This window comes from Aquarana catesbeiana, linkage group LG03, assembly GCF_042186555.1.
Source record: "Aquarana catesbeiana isolate 2022-GZ linkage group LG03, ASM4218655v1, whole genome shotgun sequence".
Lineage (NCBI taxonomy): Eukaryota > Metazoa > Chordata > Amphibia > Anura > Ranidae > Aquarana > Aquarana catesbeiana.
In genome coordinates this window covers 227779460-227796969 of record NC_133326.1, presented here as the reverse complement: position 1 = coordinate 227796969, position 17510 = coordinate 227779460, and the positions used below count along the sequence as shown (strand labels likewise).

General features: G+C 43.4%; 1 protein-coding gene across 1 annotated transcript in view; it reads right to left on the bottom strand.

The window, feature by feature from the left end:
* Positions 1-17510, bottom strand: part of ASZ1 (ankyrin repeat, SAM and basic leucine zipper domain containing 1) — a 450104-nt gene that overhangs the window by 327515 nt on the left and 105079 nt on the right. Inside the window, exon 5 of the mRNA XM_073619829.1 lies at positions 2152-2263. Coding sequence (XP_073475930.1) covers positions 2152-2263 — 112 coding nt within the window. The remainder of the gene's footprint in view (positions 1-2151; positions 2264-17510) is intronic.

The following is a 17510-nucleotide window of genomic DNA, read 5'->3' as shown; positions in this document are numbered from 1 at the left end:
GTATCTTCTTTTGAGACAATTTTTGGATTGGCCATCAAAACCTGAAGTCTCTATATATGCCCATGATCAAACTTTTAGTCATTTAGCTATGAATAAGCGCCACAATAGGGTGTGAAGCGCGTTAGCTATTTTTCCTGTTTTTCCCTGTACATGAAGTGACTGCATTTGGATTTTACTTTTTCATATCAATAAAGATGCCTTCTATGGTGTGCGGCTGTCCAGGATCCTCTTTTTTCCCCACACGTGAGGTATCGCTGCAAACGTTAGTGAGAGAAATAATTCTAGTAACTCAAAACATATAACCAGTAAAAAATTTTAAAGCGTCACCTATAGGGATATTTAAGTACCGAAGTTTGGCGCCATTCCACGAGCGTGTGCAATTTTGAAGCGTGACACGTTAGGTATCTATTTACTCGGCATAACTTCATCTTTCATTATGCAAAAAAACTGGGCTAACTTTAATGTTTTGTTTTTTTTAAAGCATGAAACTTTTTTTTTTTTCAAAAAAATTGCTGTGCAAATACCGTGCGAGATAAAAAGCTGCAACGACCGCCATTGTATTCTTTAGGGTCTTTTCTAAGAAAACAAATATAAGGTTTGGGGGTTCTATGTAATTTTCTAAAAAAAAATTATACATTTTACATGTAGGAGAGAAATGTCAGAATTGGCCTGGATGGGAAGTGGTTAACAGCATACCAGCACTCCTTAAAAAAAGCAGATTGTTTTTGTAGTTGTTCCTAGTTTACAACAGTCAGGTAAATGCCATCTTATAACTCATGCATTTCACCAAGTTAACCATCCAGCATTAATATTTTATTGCAGCAGTTCACTGCATAGTTTCCTCCAATTTCATCAACTTCCCAGCATTCCAAGTAGGCAGAAATAATTTCCTGATCAGTGTTGCATAGGGGATACATTTTACTTACCTGAGCCCTGGAACGTCATCCGGCGGGGACGCACTCTTCCTCTGCCCGGGGTTCTCGGCTCTTGATTTGATAGATTGATAGCAGCGCAGCCATTGGCTCCCGCTGCTGTCAATCGAATCCAATGACGAGGGCGACGAGGCCGAGTCATACATTCGGCAGCTATGGACGCCGAATGATGGACTCGGGAGCACGCCCGCAAAAGTAACCCCCCCCCCGGTAAAGCGCTTCTCCTAGGGGTTATCTGATGTGGGGAGGAGCCACTAGAGTCGCCGGGGGACCCCAGAAGACTCAGTTTCCTTTTTCCACTGTGCTCTCCACTATATCAGAGTGCAAAAAAAAAAAAAACTTAATCCCAGCACTGCTTCTGAAAAAAAACTAGAACATTTTCTAATTTTAGAGCAGCTCACACCTATGTTAAGTCACCAAAAGCAACGTTCAAATACATTATAAAATGTGCAGTGCTCCTTAAAAAAATAAATAATTCCAATATAACCTACTGTTGAATTACATATAACCCCCAAATGATATGTGCTGCAAAACATTCTTTGTATGTATAATCCCTCATACATGTGAATATTCAAAGAAGAGATACGGTGTAAACACTCAAACCAATATTTTTTCTCTCATGTGTGCAAGAAATGTAAGTCCAGATATGACACCAAAATAAAAAAGGCCATTTGTATCTTTCTCCATGTGAAGTGCGTAACATCACATTGTACAAATCAAGTATTATCCAATATCACCTTGTATTAATCAAATATTGTCCAGAATAGTCCTACACTGGTAATATTTTAGAAAACATAAAAATGTATTCGGGCCAGTTCACACCACATGCAGTCAGTGCATTTTTTTCTGCATCAAAAACGCATGGAAAGTAGGCTATATGGTTTTCATTGGCATAGTTCACACCAGTGCTTGTAGTTCCAGTGCGTTTTTCCTGCACTGGACTGTACTAGAATGTTGTTAAAAGCACCAAAAACAAACAGGAACATGCATGTCCTTATGTAAAGTGAAGGAGAAAAAAAAAGGGTGAAAAAAATGCACTGGACTGCATCAAAAACGCACTGGAACGCATCAAAAACACTCATGCAGAAAAGCATCTGGAACGCATCCAGACTGCGTTTCTATAGTGTGAACTGTCCATTAATGACAGAATATCTATACCCATCAACAAAATGTGAAAATTAAATTGTCAAATCAGGGAAAATATTCAAAACATTCTTACTGTATAGCCATTTCCATCTTGTGCATTTATATCAGCACCATGAGCAATCAGAAGTGTAACCACCTGAGTATGGCCTTCCCTTGAAGCAAGCATAAGTGCAGTAATCTTCTTCCTGAAAAAATTGATTACAATAATTTTAAATGCAAGAATATTTCATATGGAACAAGTATATATTTGTAGTATATATTAAAATTTACATAGCACTGAACAAAACATTGCAACTCAGCTTCATACAAAACATATTTCAGTCTTGGGGCAGATTTTTAACATTGCTTGGAGCTTCCAATGGTAAGAAATCCCATAGCATATTAATGCTATGTAGGGAATGCTTAATCTTCATTTTGCTTGCTTAAGCATAGTACACACATGCCGAATGCCGTGCAACATCGGGCAGTTCAATAAAAAATGGCCCATGTGTATGGCAGATGGTCCAACAGAAGCTGTCCAGTCCGGACTGGTTTTCTCAGATGTGCATGCTAGAACCCAGCAGCTGACCAGCCAATGGCTGAGAGCGCTGACCAGAGGGTTCTGGCAGGGAACAGCAGGGGAGATCGCCGCTTTGATTACAACCAGTGCTGGTTGTAAGAGAGGTTATCCCTGATCTGGCCTACATTTTTTTCTTGTCTGCCAGTGTACAATCTTTTTTTAAGAGTATGCACAACTTTAGAAGCTGGCTAAAAGGCCAAAATTGAAACGGGCACCGGAAGAGGCCAAACCCCATCCTGGAAAGAAAGATGAAAGAACAATCTTACCAGTGAGAACAGCAATGGATTTTACAGTGCATATCAATATTGGGATTTTCTTTGTCCATTGAGGGACATGAAGTCTTTACCCTTTGACACATTCAAAGCATTCCAACTGAGGAATGGGCAACATAGCAAAAATCGCTAATGGATTTAAAGTAACAGAAAACTGGGGACAGTCTGCAGCTCAAAGCCACCTGAAGATCCTCATAGCCCAAAGGCATCAGATCACAACATAATCCACCAGGTAAAATTTGTGTGAACAGAAAACAGAGGACCGGATGACAGCCTTAGAAATCTGGGAAACAGGTGCCTAATGCCAAAAAAGCACTCACAATCCCAGTAGAGTGAGCAGGAAAAGAAAGAATTTGATCCTTGAGACCATAAGCTTGAACAGTGTTCTATGTGAGCCACCTAAGAATGGTAAAAAACAAAAGCAAGCTGCCCTTTCCGCCAGTCATCCATTATGGGAGTAGAGAGAGGATTATATAACAGGTTAAAAACAGCTTTGGAAGAGCAGAGAGCACTTAATTCAGATCCCACAGTCACAGGGTTTCCAAATTGGAGACCCCCTACATAAAGGTTTTAACCAACGCATGAGAGGTCAACAGTTTCTTGAAAAATGGAATGATCAGATGATGATGCTGGACCAAATGCTGTTCCAGGCCCAACTGCAGGAAGGAAAGAAGTCATCACAAAGAGAAGACCCTGGGGTGAAAGCCCCTAAACTCACACCAAGTGAAGTAAGCCTTCCATACTTGATAAACCCTGTGGGATGTTGACTTCCTAGCTGTGATCATTGTAGGAATCAGACTCTAAAATGTCACTGTCTCTTAGAACCTGGGCTTCCACAGCCATGCTGTTTAACACCTTCCTGCCCTGCGTATTGTACGATTTGGGGGGAGAGCACTTTTGTTCTGGGAGGACATTCTCCCAGAACGCGCTTCTTGCTGTGATTGGTCAGTGATCACATGGTACAGACAGGGCCAATCACAGCCCATCTGTGCTATGTGATTAGATTTGACCACAGCTAATTACAAGACAGACACTGAATGAACCAGTTTTCAGTAAAAATGGTTGCTTTTACCAATGAAATTTACTGGTATAAAGCAACCATAATGTGTAAAAAAAGAAAAAATCCTGATCACTTCCCCAGAGTAGTACAGTGTTACTATGGTAACACTGTATTGCTCTGGTCACAGTGTGTTAGGGGAAAGAAAAAAATGGAAATTTTATTTATTTTTTACAAACTGTCACCAGTGTGTCCCTGATCACCGCCACACCAGCTATATGATAACGCTGTACTGCACTCGCCATGCCTCTTACTAAATACTTTGTACTGTATACTTTCCAAAAAAAGGTCATTTGGGGGTATTTTTACTGTTGGGTCTCAAGATGCGTCACTACATCAGGATTGATCAATTTTCAGATTTACAGTACATACCATAGTTTGTGGACTTTCCTACAGACTAAACTAAATAAACACTGATTTGGGTTATTTTCACTAAAGAAATGTAGCAGAATACACCTTGACCAACAATTATGAAGATTTTTTATTTGCAAAATTTTATAACAGAAACAAAGAATGCATTTTTGTTTATTTAGCAAAAAAAATTAAAACCACCAAAAGAAAGCTCTATTTATGTGGGAAAAAAATGATAAAAATGTATTATGAGTACAGTGTTGCATGACCGCGCAACTGTCGATCAAAGTGTGACAGCGCTGAAAGCTGAAAATTGGCCTAGGCAGGAAGGGGGTAAAAGAGCCTGGTATTGAAGTTAAGAGAGTGACCAAAAAGCAGGGTGGTAAATCTGTTTTTGGGACAATACAATAGATCCAGACAGCAGGGCCCACGATGCATCTTCTAGAAGTCTTACCAGGTCAGGTTGTCACATCAATCTGGATCACTGCAGAGCAGGGAGGACCTCTGGAATGTCTTCTTTCTCAATCCTGCAAAGCAAGACATTTCAGGGGAAGAAAAGACATAGATCAGGGTGTACTGATCTCACGGAGCCATCAGACCATCATTCACTGATAAAAACGACAGTGGATTTTTGTACCTAAATATAAACCGATCTACATTCTTGATCACAAACAAACAAAAGGATTTCTCAGCACACTTACCAGCCAGCAAAACAACCAAATTGACCCTAACAATTTATGTTAAAAACAGAGGGTTTTGTTTGCACACATTTGCAAATATATGCGTAAGCTGCAATCTTTAATGTGGTAGTAAAGTCAGAAGGTATTTTTATCTTAATGCATTCTATGCATTAAGATCATAAACTGTGTGTAGCAGCTGCCCCAGTACCCCCCCCCCCCCCCAATTTTTTCCTGAGCCCCGTGTCTCTCCAGCAAAACCCACGAGTGCCTCGGCCGTCCAGGACTCTCCTTCTGATTGGCTAAGGACACAGCAGCGCCATCATTGGCTCCCTCTGCTGTCAGACAGTTAGCCAATCAGGAGACAGAGAGGGCGGGGCTGAATCAGGGCTCCGTGTCTGAATGGACAAAGGGAGCTGCGACTCGGCTTGGGTGCCCCCATAGCAAGCTGCTTGCTGTGGGGGCACTCAACAGGAGGGAGGGGCCAGGTGAGCCGAAGAGGGACCCAAGAAGAGGAGGATCAGGGCTGCCCTATGCAAAACCACTGCATGGCACAGGTAAGTATAGACATGTTTATTTTTAGAGAAAAAAACACGAGACTTTACAATCACTTTAACATTAATAGTAGCACATAGCAGTTGATAGATTAAAGTGTTACTAAAATAAACTAGTAAAGCATGCTTGTTATACTCACTGTGGAACCTAAGGGGTTTATTCTCTGCATTGTGTAAAAAGGCTGTTCTATTCCGTCTTCTGTTCCTCCCCCCTCTTCCACTGTTCCCAAAACCATCTCCTGATAGAACAGAGGCTAGGGGACAAGCTGCACTTGCTCAATTTAGTGTGTATTGCAAGAGAGTTTTGTTTTTTTTCTTGGGAGAGTGCATGTGATCAGCACAGGGCCAATCAGCACTGTCCAGACAGAGTCACGGGTCCTGCATTCTTATAGGACAATCACAGGAGAATGAAAGCTCCTCCTGCAAGCTTTAACCAGACACTGATAGAAGTCACAAGAGTGCTCCAACTACTGATGAGAAAAGGTAGTTAGCAGTTTATATTTCCTAAAACTATTGCCTTTCCATGTTCTGTGTACTGCGGGAGACCAGATATAGTAAATGCAGGGTCCTGGGATTAGTAACACTATTGGTCAATTTGTTTTTTTCTTGTGAAAAAAAAAAGGGGGGTCAATTTGGTTGTTATGCAGGCTGGCGGGTAACTGTGCTGAGAAATCTTTTGTTTGTTAAGTGTGTTGACCTTCTATGGTTTACCTTACTGTAAAGGCTAGTTATAGGTTGGGGTGGTTGCCACTTTTTTGTCCAGTTCGTTGTTGAACCTGAAAGCCATAATGGTCCCCCATTTCGAAAACTTTGGGGTGTAAAGACCAGTCTCCTGGGTACAAAAGCGGCCGACAAAGTCTGCCTGCCATTTGTTAATGCCTGGAATATACACAGCTTACAAGGCTTGATTGATGTATGCTACCACTGAGGCATTGCCTGCCTGTTTATTATTAAACGAGATTTCTCTGACAAACAAGTCCCCTGTATTAAAAGGGTGCCCAGGACTCTCCCTCTTAGCCCATCAGGTTGTAGTCCATCATGAGAATACGCCAGAAAAGAGGAAGGAGAAAAAAAAAAAAAAAAAAGCTTCCCCGACTCATACCTTGTCCATGGCTTCAATAGATTGTGGCCTGTTCAGAGACAGAACTGATTTGTCCCACAATTGCAGAACATTTTGTTGCAAAGGTCTAAAAAGAAGCTGGGCAAAGGGGACAACATCAAAAGGAGGCTACCATAAGTCCCAAAACTCCCATGCGTTCTTCTGGACTGAAGAGTTGGCACCGAAGGCCAGAGTCTGAAGCTTCTACCAGCAAAGGAAAACACTGGCCTGACAAGTGTGTATGAGCAGACCCAGATATTCAAAGCAATAAGCCACTTCCAGTGATGATTTTCAAAGATTCAGGATCCACCTGGACTGCTGTTACCTTTTGGACAGTCAGATACATTGACCAATAGTGCCCACGCCAATTGACCTCTTAACAGGAGGTTGTCTAAGCAACTTACAATGGGAATGACCCGAGAGTGCAACAGATTCAATTCAATATATTAGTGAACACCTGGGGTGCCGACAATAGGCTAAATGGCAGGGCCACAAACTGGTAGTGCAATGGTACTACAACAAGTCTCAGAAAATGCTGGTGAGCTGGAAAGATGAGGATATGCAAGAGAGCATCTCTGATGTTCACAGAAGCCAAGTCTCACTGAAGGCAATGAAAGATCCAGTAGATTCCTTCCAGAATTTGCGAGACTCCTTGGAGAAAAATAAATAAAAGTGTAAGGCCTAAAGTAAGCCATCAAAACTGAAATTCAACTTTACAGCCATTCTCTCTTCACTCACTGCACAATCTAAGAGTCAATGGCAGCAGTGGATAGCGCCCTCTTAAAGGTGTTCAAGAGACTGAAGGTTTTTTACCTTCATGCATTGCATGAAGGCAAAAAATCTTCAGTGTGCAGCTCCCCCCCCCTCAGCCCCCCAATCTTGAACCAGCGATTTGCACGAGAGCAGTGGTTTTTACTCTAATTATTCACTGAGATGCAGAAGCCATTGGCTCCCGCTGCTGGCAATCACAGCCAATGAGGAGGGAGCATGGGTCTTCTAGACACAGAGTGCTGGCTCGGCAGCAAACATGCATGAGTGCCCCCATAGCAAGTGGCTTACTATGGGAGCACTCGGCAAAGGGCAAGGGCCCAGAGCGACAGCAGGGGACTCGAGAAGGAGGAGGATTGGGGTTGCTCTGTGCAAAACTATTGCACAGAGCAGGCAAGTATAACCTGTTTGTAAAGGAATTTTTTGTTCCAAAAAAAAAAAAAACAAACACAAAGGTATTTCACCAAGTCAGACAAAGTAAAACCAGCCAGAATTGGGTGCAAGGCAGGACCCACCAGCAAGAACAAAGTTCTTCCAACTGCTTATAAATAGAGTCCTTAAAAGCAGGAGCATCCTTCCGTCAGAATACTGGTCCTTGTAAGGATAAAACATGACAATCCACAGAAGGAACACAACACTTGAAAAAAACAACAACCCATCAGGATGCTTTTGATCCCGTTAGAAACAGCTGGAAAAGTAAATCCAAATGGAAGGTATTTGCTACATTAGGGGCCCTATATGACCCAAATCCACCACTCCAAAGAATTAACCTGTTCCACAGCAAAGCCAGAAGGAAATGGGATATGATGACACCCAGCAACGAAAAAAACTGGGAGAACTACTGATTGGCAATCAAAAAACTGGTGAGCAATGTCCAATACGCAGATAGGCAACAGTATAAACCAAAGGTTAAAGACTTTGTATCCTTCAACAGATGAGAAAGATACTCATTTTTTCTTATATTATTTTTTCCAACAGATTTCTGAATGGGTCTACTTTCATCATAACCACCTGACCAATCTCAGTGTTGTAAAAAGGAAAGCTGTATTATCTGCATTCCTTCAAACATCTGGGAAAGCAGTAAGCCAATTACAAAAGTGGAAGGCAAGATTTGGGGGGAAATTGTTTCTGTTTACAAACAGACTGTACAGAATGCCACCATGTTACCATAACTTCAGATTAAACTGCAAAGGCAATTTATAATCACATGAACCACTTGCGACGTACCAGTACATCACTGGATTGGAAGAGTGATACCTTGGTCATCGCTGCAGCAATGATCGAGATAATTTTATGGGCAAGCGATTCCCTTCAATGTAAAAATAATTCTAGCAGCTAAAAAGCTGCTGGATTACTTTCACAGATCTCAGAAGAGGATCCCATTCCCCTCCCGCTGCCACCTTTACCGGGCTCTCACGTGTGATCGTGGAGCCCCAGGGCAAGTATGTGGCATCCGATTCCTGGGACATAATGAGAGTAACCGAACTGGTTACTCCCACTCTGACATAAGAACTTGTAAGGGATGAGCATTACGTCACTTTCGGTCTCATGTAAACAAGCAGTTACCGGCTTGAACAAGAATCTGATCAAATAGATCTTGGTTTGATCAGATGCTTTGGAGGGCACAGGAGGAGAATAAAGAGGACCTGTCACAGTCCATGCCATCACAAGGGATGTTGCTCAGTCGTTCTGATAGCATTAAAAGATTTAAAAAAATAAAATAAAGATACCATGCTTTTTTTTTTTTTTAAATTTAAAGTGCACCCTCCCCCATCAAACCACATGTGAGGTATTGCAAAGAACGTTTTAGTGAAAGCAAAAATTATAGCACCAGACCTCCTGTAGAAGCCTAAACTGGTAATCAGTAAAGGCTTATAAAGCATAACTCTGATCAGCAGGTTGAAATTCGTTGATCAGAGTTATTAACCCCTAATGTGATCGCGGCCACACACACATGCCGCCACTTCCCTGCCTCTCCACCTCCTGCCACTAACTTCCACCTAAAACTACCCCCCCCCCCCTCCTTCACTATCCCCCCCCCCCCAGCATTAATGACCCCTCCGCCCACACCCGATCCGACCCCCCCCCCAAGCAAACCCCATCCCCTGCAGCTACCATCATTAGCCGGCATCCCTCCTCTTCCACTCCCACTGGCTTCAGGTGCAATCCAGACGTGCCCCCCCTCCATCACTCAGTTTAAACCCCCCCCCCCCCCCCCATCACCGAATTATGGCCGCTCCGAGCGGCATCCCTCCTTCCCCTCCCACAGCAATGCATGGGCGTACACTTTAGTATGCCACATGTGAACGAGGTTTTAGTAGTAATTTAGCAGGAATTTTGTAAGTTATGTTGTGTTTATGTGCACTATTAATGATTTTAGTGTATTTTTAGCAAAAATATTGTTTTGATGAACATTTGCGCAAATATCGCGCTGCCTTAAAAATCAGTAGCACTGGCCATGTGCTTTCAGAAAATGTATGTTTCGGGAGTCTTTTACAAATTCTGAAAGCTGTAAGTGAAGAAGGAAAACCTCCAGATTTTCTAAGAAACTTGTGCGTACAACCGATTTTCATAAAAAAGCGCAATTTAAAATGTATAAATATTTGTTATTTATTAACTCAATACAGGTTAAGCTTTTTAATATTTAGTAGGAATTTAGCAGGAATTTCGTAAAATTTGCTGTGTTTGTATCTGTTAATAATAATTTTTGTGCATGTTTAGCGAAAATATTGCTTTGGTAAACAGTTGCGCAAATATTGTGGGGCCTTAAAAATCAATAGCTTTCACAAATTCTGAATACTTTAAGGAAAAAATGAAAACCTTCATATTTTTTGAGAAATTTGTATATTTACATTTTTGCGTATGTTCAATTTTAACTAAGAGCCCTTGCACACTGGGGCGGGGGGCGGCGTCGGCGGTAAAACGCTGCTATTATTAGCTGCGTTTTACCGTCGGTATGCGGCCGCTAGCGGGGTGGTTTTACCCCCCGCTAGCGGCCGAGAAAGGGTTAAATACCACCGCAAAGCGCCTCTGCAGAGGCGCTTTGCTGGCGATATAGCCGCGCCGTCCCATTGATTTCAATGGGCAGGAGCGGTAAGGGAGCGGTATACACACCGCTCCGAAGATGCTGCTGGCAGGACTTTACCGTCCTGCCAGCGCATCGCTCCAGTGTGCAAGCCCTTGGGGCTTGCACACTGGATACACAGCAGCGGCACTTTCGGGGCGGTTTGCAGGCGCTATTATTAGCGCAATAGCGCCTGCAAACTGCCCCAGTGTGCAAGGGCTCTAATTTTGCAAAAAGGCGCAATGTAAAAATTACAAATATTTGTTATGTATTGACTCCATACAGGTTAGGCTTTTTTATTTAGTTGGAATTTAGCAGGAATTTTGAAAAATTAGTGGTGTTTTTATCTGTCAATGGGTTTTAGTGTATTTTTAGCAAAAATATTGTTTTGATAATGGTGCAAAAAACGCGGGGCCTAAAAAAAAAAAAAAAAAAAAAAAAAAAAAAAAAAAACAGTAGCATATTTTTATTCTAGATGTCATATGCTTTCAGAAAATATATGGTTGGGGGGGGGGGGGGGGGGTGTCTTTTACAAACTCTGAAAGCTATAAAAAAGGGAAAAATGAAAACCTTCAGGTTTTTTGAGAAATTTGGACATTTACACTTTTGTGTCTGCTCAATTTTCACCATTTTGCAAAAATGTGCAATTTTACAAGTTACAAATATTTGTTATTAACTCAATACAAGTTAAGCTTTTATATTTAGTAGGAATTGTGTAAAATTTGCTGTGTATTTATCTGCTAATCATGATTTTAGGGTTGAAAATGTGTTTGTCAGTTTCACAAATACCACAAAACATAAAAATTCCAACTTAGTGACAACCGTTAATAGGCAAGGATAATATGTCAGCCCAATGGCTATCGCCCATAGCTTGACTCCCATTAGCAGACAAAGTACGGTATTATAAGGGTTGACAACGGTCATCTGTTGCGAAGGGTCTTCCAGGCCGAAGATCCTTGTTGTTCATGATAAAACTATATGGGGAATAATGAGAAAAAAGAAAAGGGGGGAACCAAATCAAATAAAGGGAAAGGGGGAAAAAAAGGAAAGTAACCTAAGTAAGCGTGCAGGTAGCGTGTGAAAAGAAGGTAAAGAGAAAGGGGGCATAGAAGAGAGCTGCTGGGGAAACCCTCATGGAGAGAGGTAAATAGTGGACAGAGGGTGGGACACCAAGGGATAGTCACCTCAACCCTCCCTGTGGTTATGCTGCGTGTTAGGATGACCCTGCTGGGATCGAGAGCCTAGTACCGAGGATATCTGAAGCGGAGAAGAGGAGCCAAATGGACCACAACACCTTGTATTCATCAAAGGTGTTGTTGTCTAAAGCCAACATCTCAATTTTCATAGTATCGTTCATGGTCGAGACCCATTGTGATAGCGTAGGTGTGGTGGTTGTATTCCAATATGAGGGATGAGCGGTCTTGCTGAAGACATGAAAAAATGGAGGAGATTCCGTTTCTGTTATGTTATAGACCCGGGGAGTATCAAGAGGTGGGGAAATAATTGGGGTAGGCGATGAAGTTTCTTCACAAATTTTATTGTAACATTCAAATACCCAATAGAGTCCAGAAGGGGCAGATCCTCTCGCATTCCCACCAGACATGTAGATGCAGAGCTACAACGCCAACAGGAGGCTGGGGTTGACAGGAAAATTTTGTGTAGTGTGGAAGGATCCCTATACCATCATCAGGACAGGATCTTGCAGTTCTTTTCTTGGGAATAGCAGGATATCGTTGATTTGTGTGTAAAATGAAACTAGGTCTGCCAATCCACCCTGGAGATATCCTTTCCCAAGTCTGCAGACCACATCCTGGTGTAAGGTGGTAAGTCATCATGTGTAAGGGCTTGTATGAGGCCGTATAGGGATGAGAGAAGATGTCTGGGTATTTCAGAGAGGGAGCACAGCCTTTCATATTCAGTAAACAGGCAGTGTATTTGGGAGGAAGCATATAAGCGTTTCGTGAACGTGGATAAGTAAAGGGTGGTAAGCCAATCACAAGACCCCACCAGGGTAGCTGAAGTCCCCTGTAGCTGTTGCATAAAAGAATGTGCTTGAGGCCATTCTGAGCGTAGGAACGGCCCCAGTATCCTTGCTCCCTTGCCCTGGGGAAAAGCGGGGTTAACAAAGTGGTCAAGGGAGAAGGATCAGAAGACAGAATTGAGCACAATCCTGTGTTATACCATAGCCTAAGGGGAGTGAGCATCAGTGGCAAGGAGGTAGATATGTGGAAAAGGCCGCTTTTGTATCCCCAGAGAAGGGCCCGGAGGTCAACGGGGGCCTAATCCTGTTCTACCATGACAGACGCCTTCAGGAAGGGATGGGGGAACAATTCCAGAATGCAAGCCATGTGAGTAGCTTTATAGTAAAGCTCATAGTCTGGGAGACCCGCCCCATCCTGGATCTACGGAAGGATGAGTAGTTTGTATTTGTCCCTAGGTAACCCATGGTTCCACATGAACCATATAGAAAGGGAGCGCAAGGAAACAAAGAAGGACTTGGGTACCAGGATGGGGATCGCTTGAAAAAAAAGATAATTTGGGCATGGTATTCATCTTAAGAGTATTAATTAGTCCGAACCATGGCAAAGGGGAACTTCCCCACTCTTCCAAATCTGTATGCGAGAGAGTAGGGGAACATAGTTCAATGAGAATAAATTTGAAACATTGGAGGGAATAATGACCCCTAGGTAGGATATGCCTTTTGTTTGCCATTGAAAAGAAAAATTTGTTTGTAATGAGGACAGCATAGAGGCAGGGAAGGAGATATTGAGAGCCTGTTTTGGATATATTGAGTTTGAAATTACTGAAGGAGCCAAAAACGACAGAATTCAAGAAAAAAGTGATGGCAAGGAGGTATGGGGTTGTTGTATGTAGACCAAGAAATCGTCAGCGTAGAGGGACAGCTTGTGATGGGAGGAGGGTGTTGGGATACCCTGGATAGAGGCATTTTGACGAATGGCACAGGCCAGATGTTTAATGACAAATAAAAGGGGGAGAGGGGGCAACCTTGACGTGTGCCATGAGAGATGTCGAATGGTTCGGCGGAAGTGCCATTCACCAAGACAGAGGCAGAAGGTTGGGAATACAGGGACATCACTCTGGAGATGAAAGATGTTCCTAGGCCTAGTTGCTCTAGGGAAAGTCGCAGAAATCTCCAATTAACTCTATCGAACGCCTTTTCCGCATCAAAGGATAGGAGACAGGCTTTCAAATTCTGGCGTTGGATATATGAAATAAAATGTTTTGGTGGTATTGTCCCTTGCCTCATGACCCAGAACAAATCTCACCTGATCCCTATGAATCACCCCCAGGAGAAGAGGAGATAGGCGATTGGCCAATATCTTTGCGAACAGCTTAAGGTCTATGTTGAGCAAAGATATTGGCCAATTGTTGCTACATTGGGATGGATCTTTGCCTGACTGAGTAAAATGGAGACATTTTCAGATAAGAGCCTGTTAGAAGGCATGTGGGAGTCATCTATGGCATTGAAGGCTTTAGTTAACAGTGGCGCTAACAGGGGAGCAAAAGTTTTGTAGAAATGAGGAGTGTACTCATCTGGTCCAGGACATTTGAACGTCTTCAGATCCTTGATGTTGCCCAGAAACCAGTGCCACCTATCAGTGCCGCCTTATCAGTGCCCATCTTTGCAGCCTCAGCGAATATCAATGAAAGAGAAAAATTACCCGTTTGCAAAATTTTATAACAAACTACGAAACTTTTTTTTTTTTTCAAAATTTTTTTTTTTTTTTTTTTTTTGTTTAGCAAAAAATTAAATCCCAAGTGGTGATTAAATACCACCAAAAGAAAGCTCCATTTGTGTGAAAAAAAATGATAAAAATTCCATTTGAGTACAATGCAGCATGACCGCACAATTGTCATTCAAAGAGTGACAGCGCTAAAAGCTAAAAATTGGTCTGGGCAGGAGGGGGGTTTAAGTGCCTAGTAAGCAAGAGGTTTAAGTGGTTGTAAACCTTTACAGACCACTTTTTGCTACAGGTAAGCCTATAATAAGGCTTACTGTAGCTACCCAGGAGATCTCTTAAACCATGGTTTAGGAGATATCCCCTGTATTTGCATGTGCTGACGTCATCGGCACATGCAAACAAGCAACGGCAAGTACGCATACTAGCTCGTTATGCCTTTGTCTTGCAAGCAGGGCCGGCCCTACCATGGGACCCGATGGCTGCAGGCGGAACTTTCAGGGGGGCGTCAAATTGCCGCCCGCCAGCCAGCCCGTCCCACCCGCTCCGCCTCGGATCCCACTGTGAGGAGCCCGGTGTTCTGCCGAGAAAGGTCCCCCATCGGATAGTGTCCACCCTGTACTGCGCAGGCGCAGTGCTTTTGCAGTACGGAGGACAAAGGAGACGCCGAAAGTCTCCAAACATGAACAGTTGTTCATCAGCTCTACAGGGCGCCTGCGCAATTAACACTACATTGTGCCACACGCTCCTGCTGTTCATGGACTTTCGGCATCTCCTTTGTCCTTTGGACACTATCTGATGGGGGACAGGAGTGTGCGGGCAGAACAGGGGAAGTTCTGCTGCCTGTCTTTACTCTGGGACACAGCAAGTGGCAATCAGCTACGCGTGGCACGTGACAATCCGCTATGTGTGGCAGGTGACGTTGTGGCAAATGACAATCCGCGATGTGTGACGTCGTGGCAAGTGACAATCCGCAATGTGTGGCAGGTGACGTCATGGCAAGTGACAATGCGTGTGTGACATCGTCGATGTGGCAATCCGCAACGAGTGACATCGCAGCTCCGTGGCAAGTGACAATCCGCAATGAGTGACATTGCAGCGTCCTAGCAAGTGACAATCCGCAATGAGTGACAATGCGGAGTTGTGGCAAGTGACAATCCGCAACGTGCGACATCATGGCAAGTGACAATCCGCAATGTGTGGCAGGTGACGTCGTAGCAAATGACAATCTGCAACGTGTGGCAGGTGGCGTTGTGGCAAATGACAATCCGCAATGTGTGACATCATGGCAAGTGACAATCCGCAATGTGTGGCAGGTGACGTTGTGGCAAGTGACAATCTGCAATGTGTGGCAGGTGAGGCGTGGCAAGTGACAATTCGGAACATGTGGCAAGTGACAATCCGCATCTGAAGGTAGGCGACGTTGGCAAATGACGCACTCAGGGCTCCAACTGACTCTGCATTATGGTGGCGCCTCCTTTGTCCTCCGTGCTGCGCCTGCGCAGTACAGGGTGGACACTATCCAATGGGGGACAGGAACGTGCAGGCAGAACAGGGGAAGTCAGTCAGCGGGCGGAACAGTCAGCTTGTGAGCGGGCTTGCTGGCCAATCAGCGGGCCGGCACGCGGGGAGCAGAGAGATTACATCATCTCTCACCGCCCGCCCTGCATCACTGCAGTTTCGCCCTCACTGTGCAGCCGTGGGCAGCAGAGAGATTACATCATCTCTCTGCTGCCTGCCTTTACTCTGGGACACAGCAAGTGGCAATCAGCTACATGTGGCAGGTGACATCGTGGCAATTGACAATCCACGTGTGGCAGGTGACGTGGCAATCCACTACGTGTGGCAAGTGACAATCCGCTACGTGTGGCAGGTGGCGTTGTGGCAAGTGACAATACGCAATGTGTGACGTAGTGGCAAGTGACAATCTGCAACGTGTGACATCGTGGCGTCGCCGCAAGTGACAATCCACGAGTGACATTGCAGCATCATGGCAGGTGACAATCCGCAACGAGTGACATTGCGTTGTGACAAGCGACAATCCGCAATGTGTGGCAGGTGACTTGACAAGTGATAATCTGCAATGTGTGGCAGGTGGCAGGTGGCATCGTGGCAAGTGACAATCCGCATCTGAAGGCAGGTGACGTTGGCTAGTGTCACGCTCAGGGCTCCAACTGATTCTGCATTATGGTGAGTTGAACTATTTTATTTTATATAACAATGTAACAATAGAAATATTGCACTTGAATCATTTTTTTTTTTGCGATGCGGCACTGTGTCAATTTAACTGACAATTGCGCGGTCGTGCGACGTTGCACCCAAACAAAATTTACATCCTTTTATTCCCACAAATAGAGCTTTCTTGGTATTTGATCACCTCTGCGGTTTTTATTTTTTGTGCTATAAACAAGAATAGCGACAAATTTGATATAATTTTTGCTATAATAAAAACAATCCAAAAAAATTAAAGTAAAAATGTCTTCATCAGTTTAGGCCAATCTGTATTCTTCTACATATGTTTGGTTAAAAAAAAAAAAAAAAAAACGCAATAACTGTATATTGATTAGTTTGCGCAACAGTTCTAGCGTCTACAAAATAGGGGATAGATTTAAGGCATTTTTATTATTTTTTTTTTTTTTTACTAATAATGGCGGTGATCTGCGATTTTTAGCAAGAATGTGACATTGCGGTGGACAGATCGGACACTTTTGACACATTTTTGGGACCAGTGACATTTATACAGCGATCTGTGCTATAAAAATGCACTGAATCCTGTGTGAATGTCACTGTCAGGGAAGGAGTTAAATGTGTTCCCTGGGAGGTGTTTCTAACTGGGGGGATGGTACTGACTGGAGGAGGAGAGAGATCTCTGTTCCTAATCACTAGGAACAGCAGATCTGTCTCTCCTCCCCTGTTTACATTGACAGATCCCCGTTCTGGCGCTCTGTGGAGCGATAGTGAGTGGCCGGCTGACATTGCGGCTGCCTGCCACGCACAGGTCCTTTTATACATGTATAGAGCCATGTGTAACAAATTTAGATGCGCAACCAAAATAATATAAATAAAATGTATAAAAACCACATAGGTGTAGGAACGAAAAAAAAAAACAAATGGTGCCACAATTTATTTAATAGTCCATAACAGATATCAACCTGTGTAAATCCATTGAAATTGGACTCTTCAGAAGGTGTAACGATTGCTCTATTCACCCCACAAAAAGGGCAGCCAGACAGCAGCCAAAAAAGTGATTTTAAAGACCAAAGGGCCACTTACCAGATTTGTTGGATCTCAGGTTATAGAGATCATATAGGCATACATACACAGGAGGGA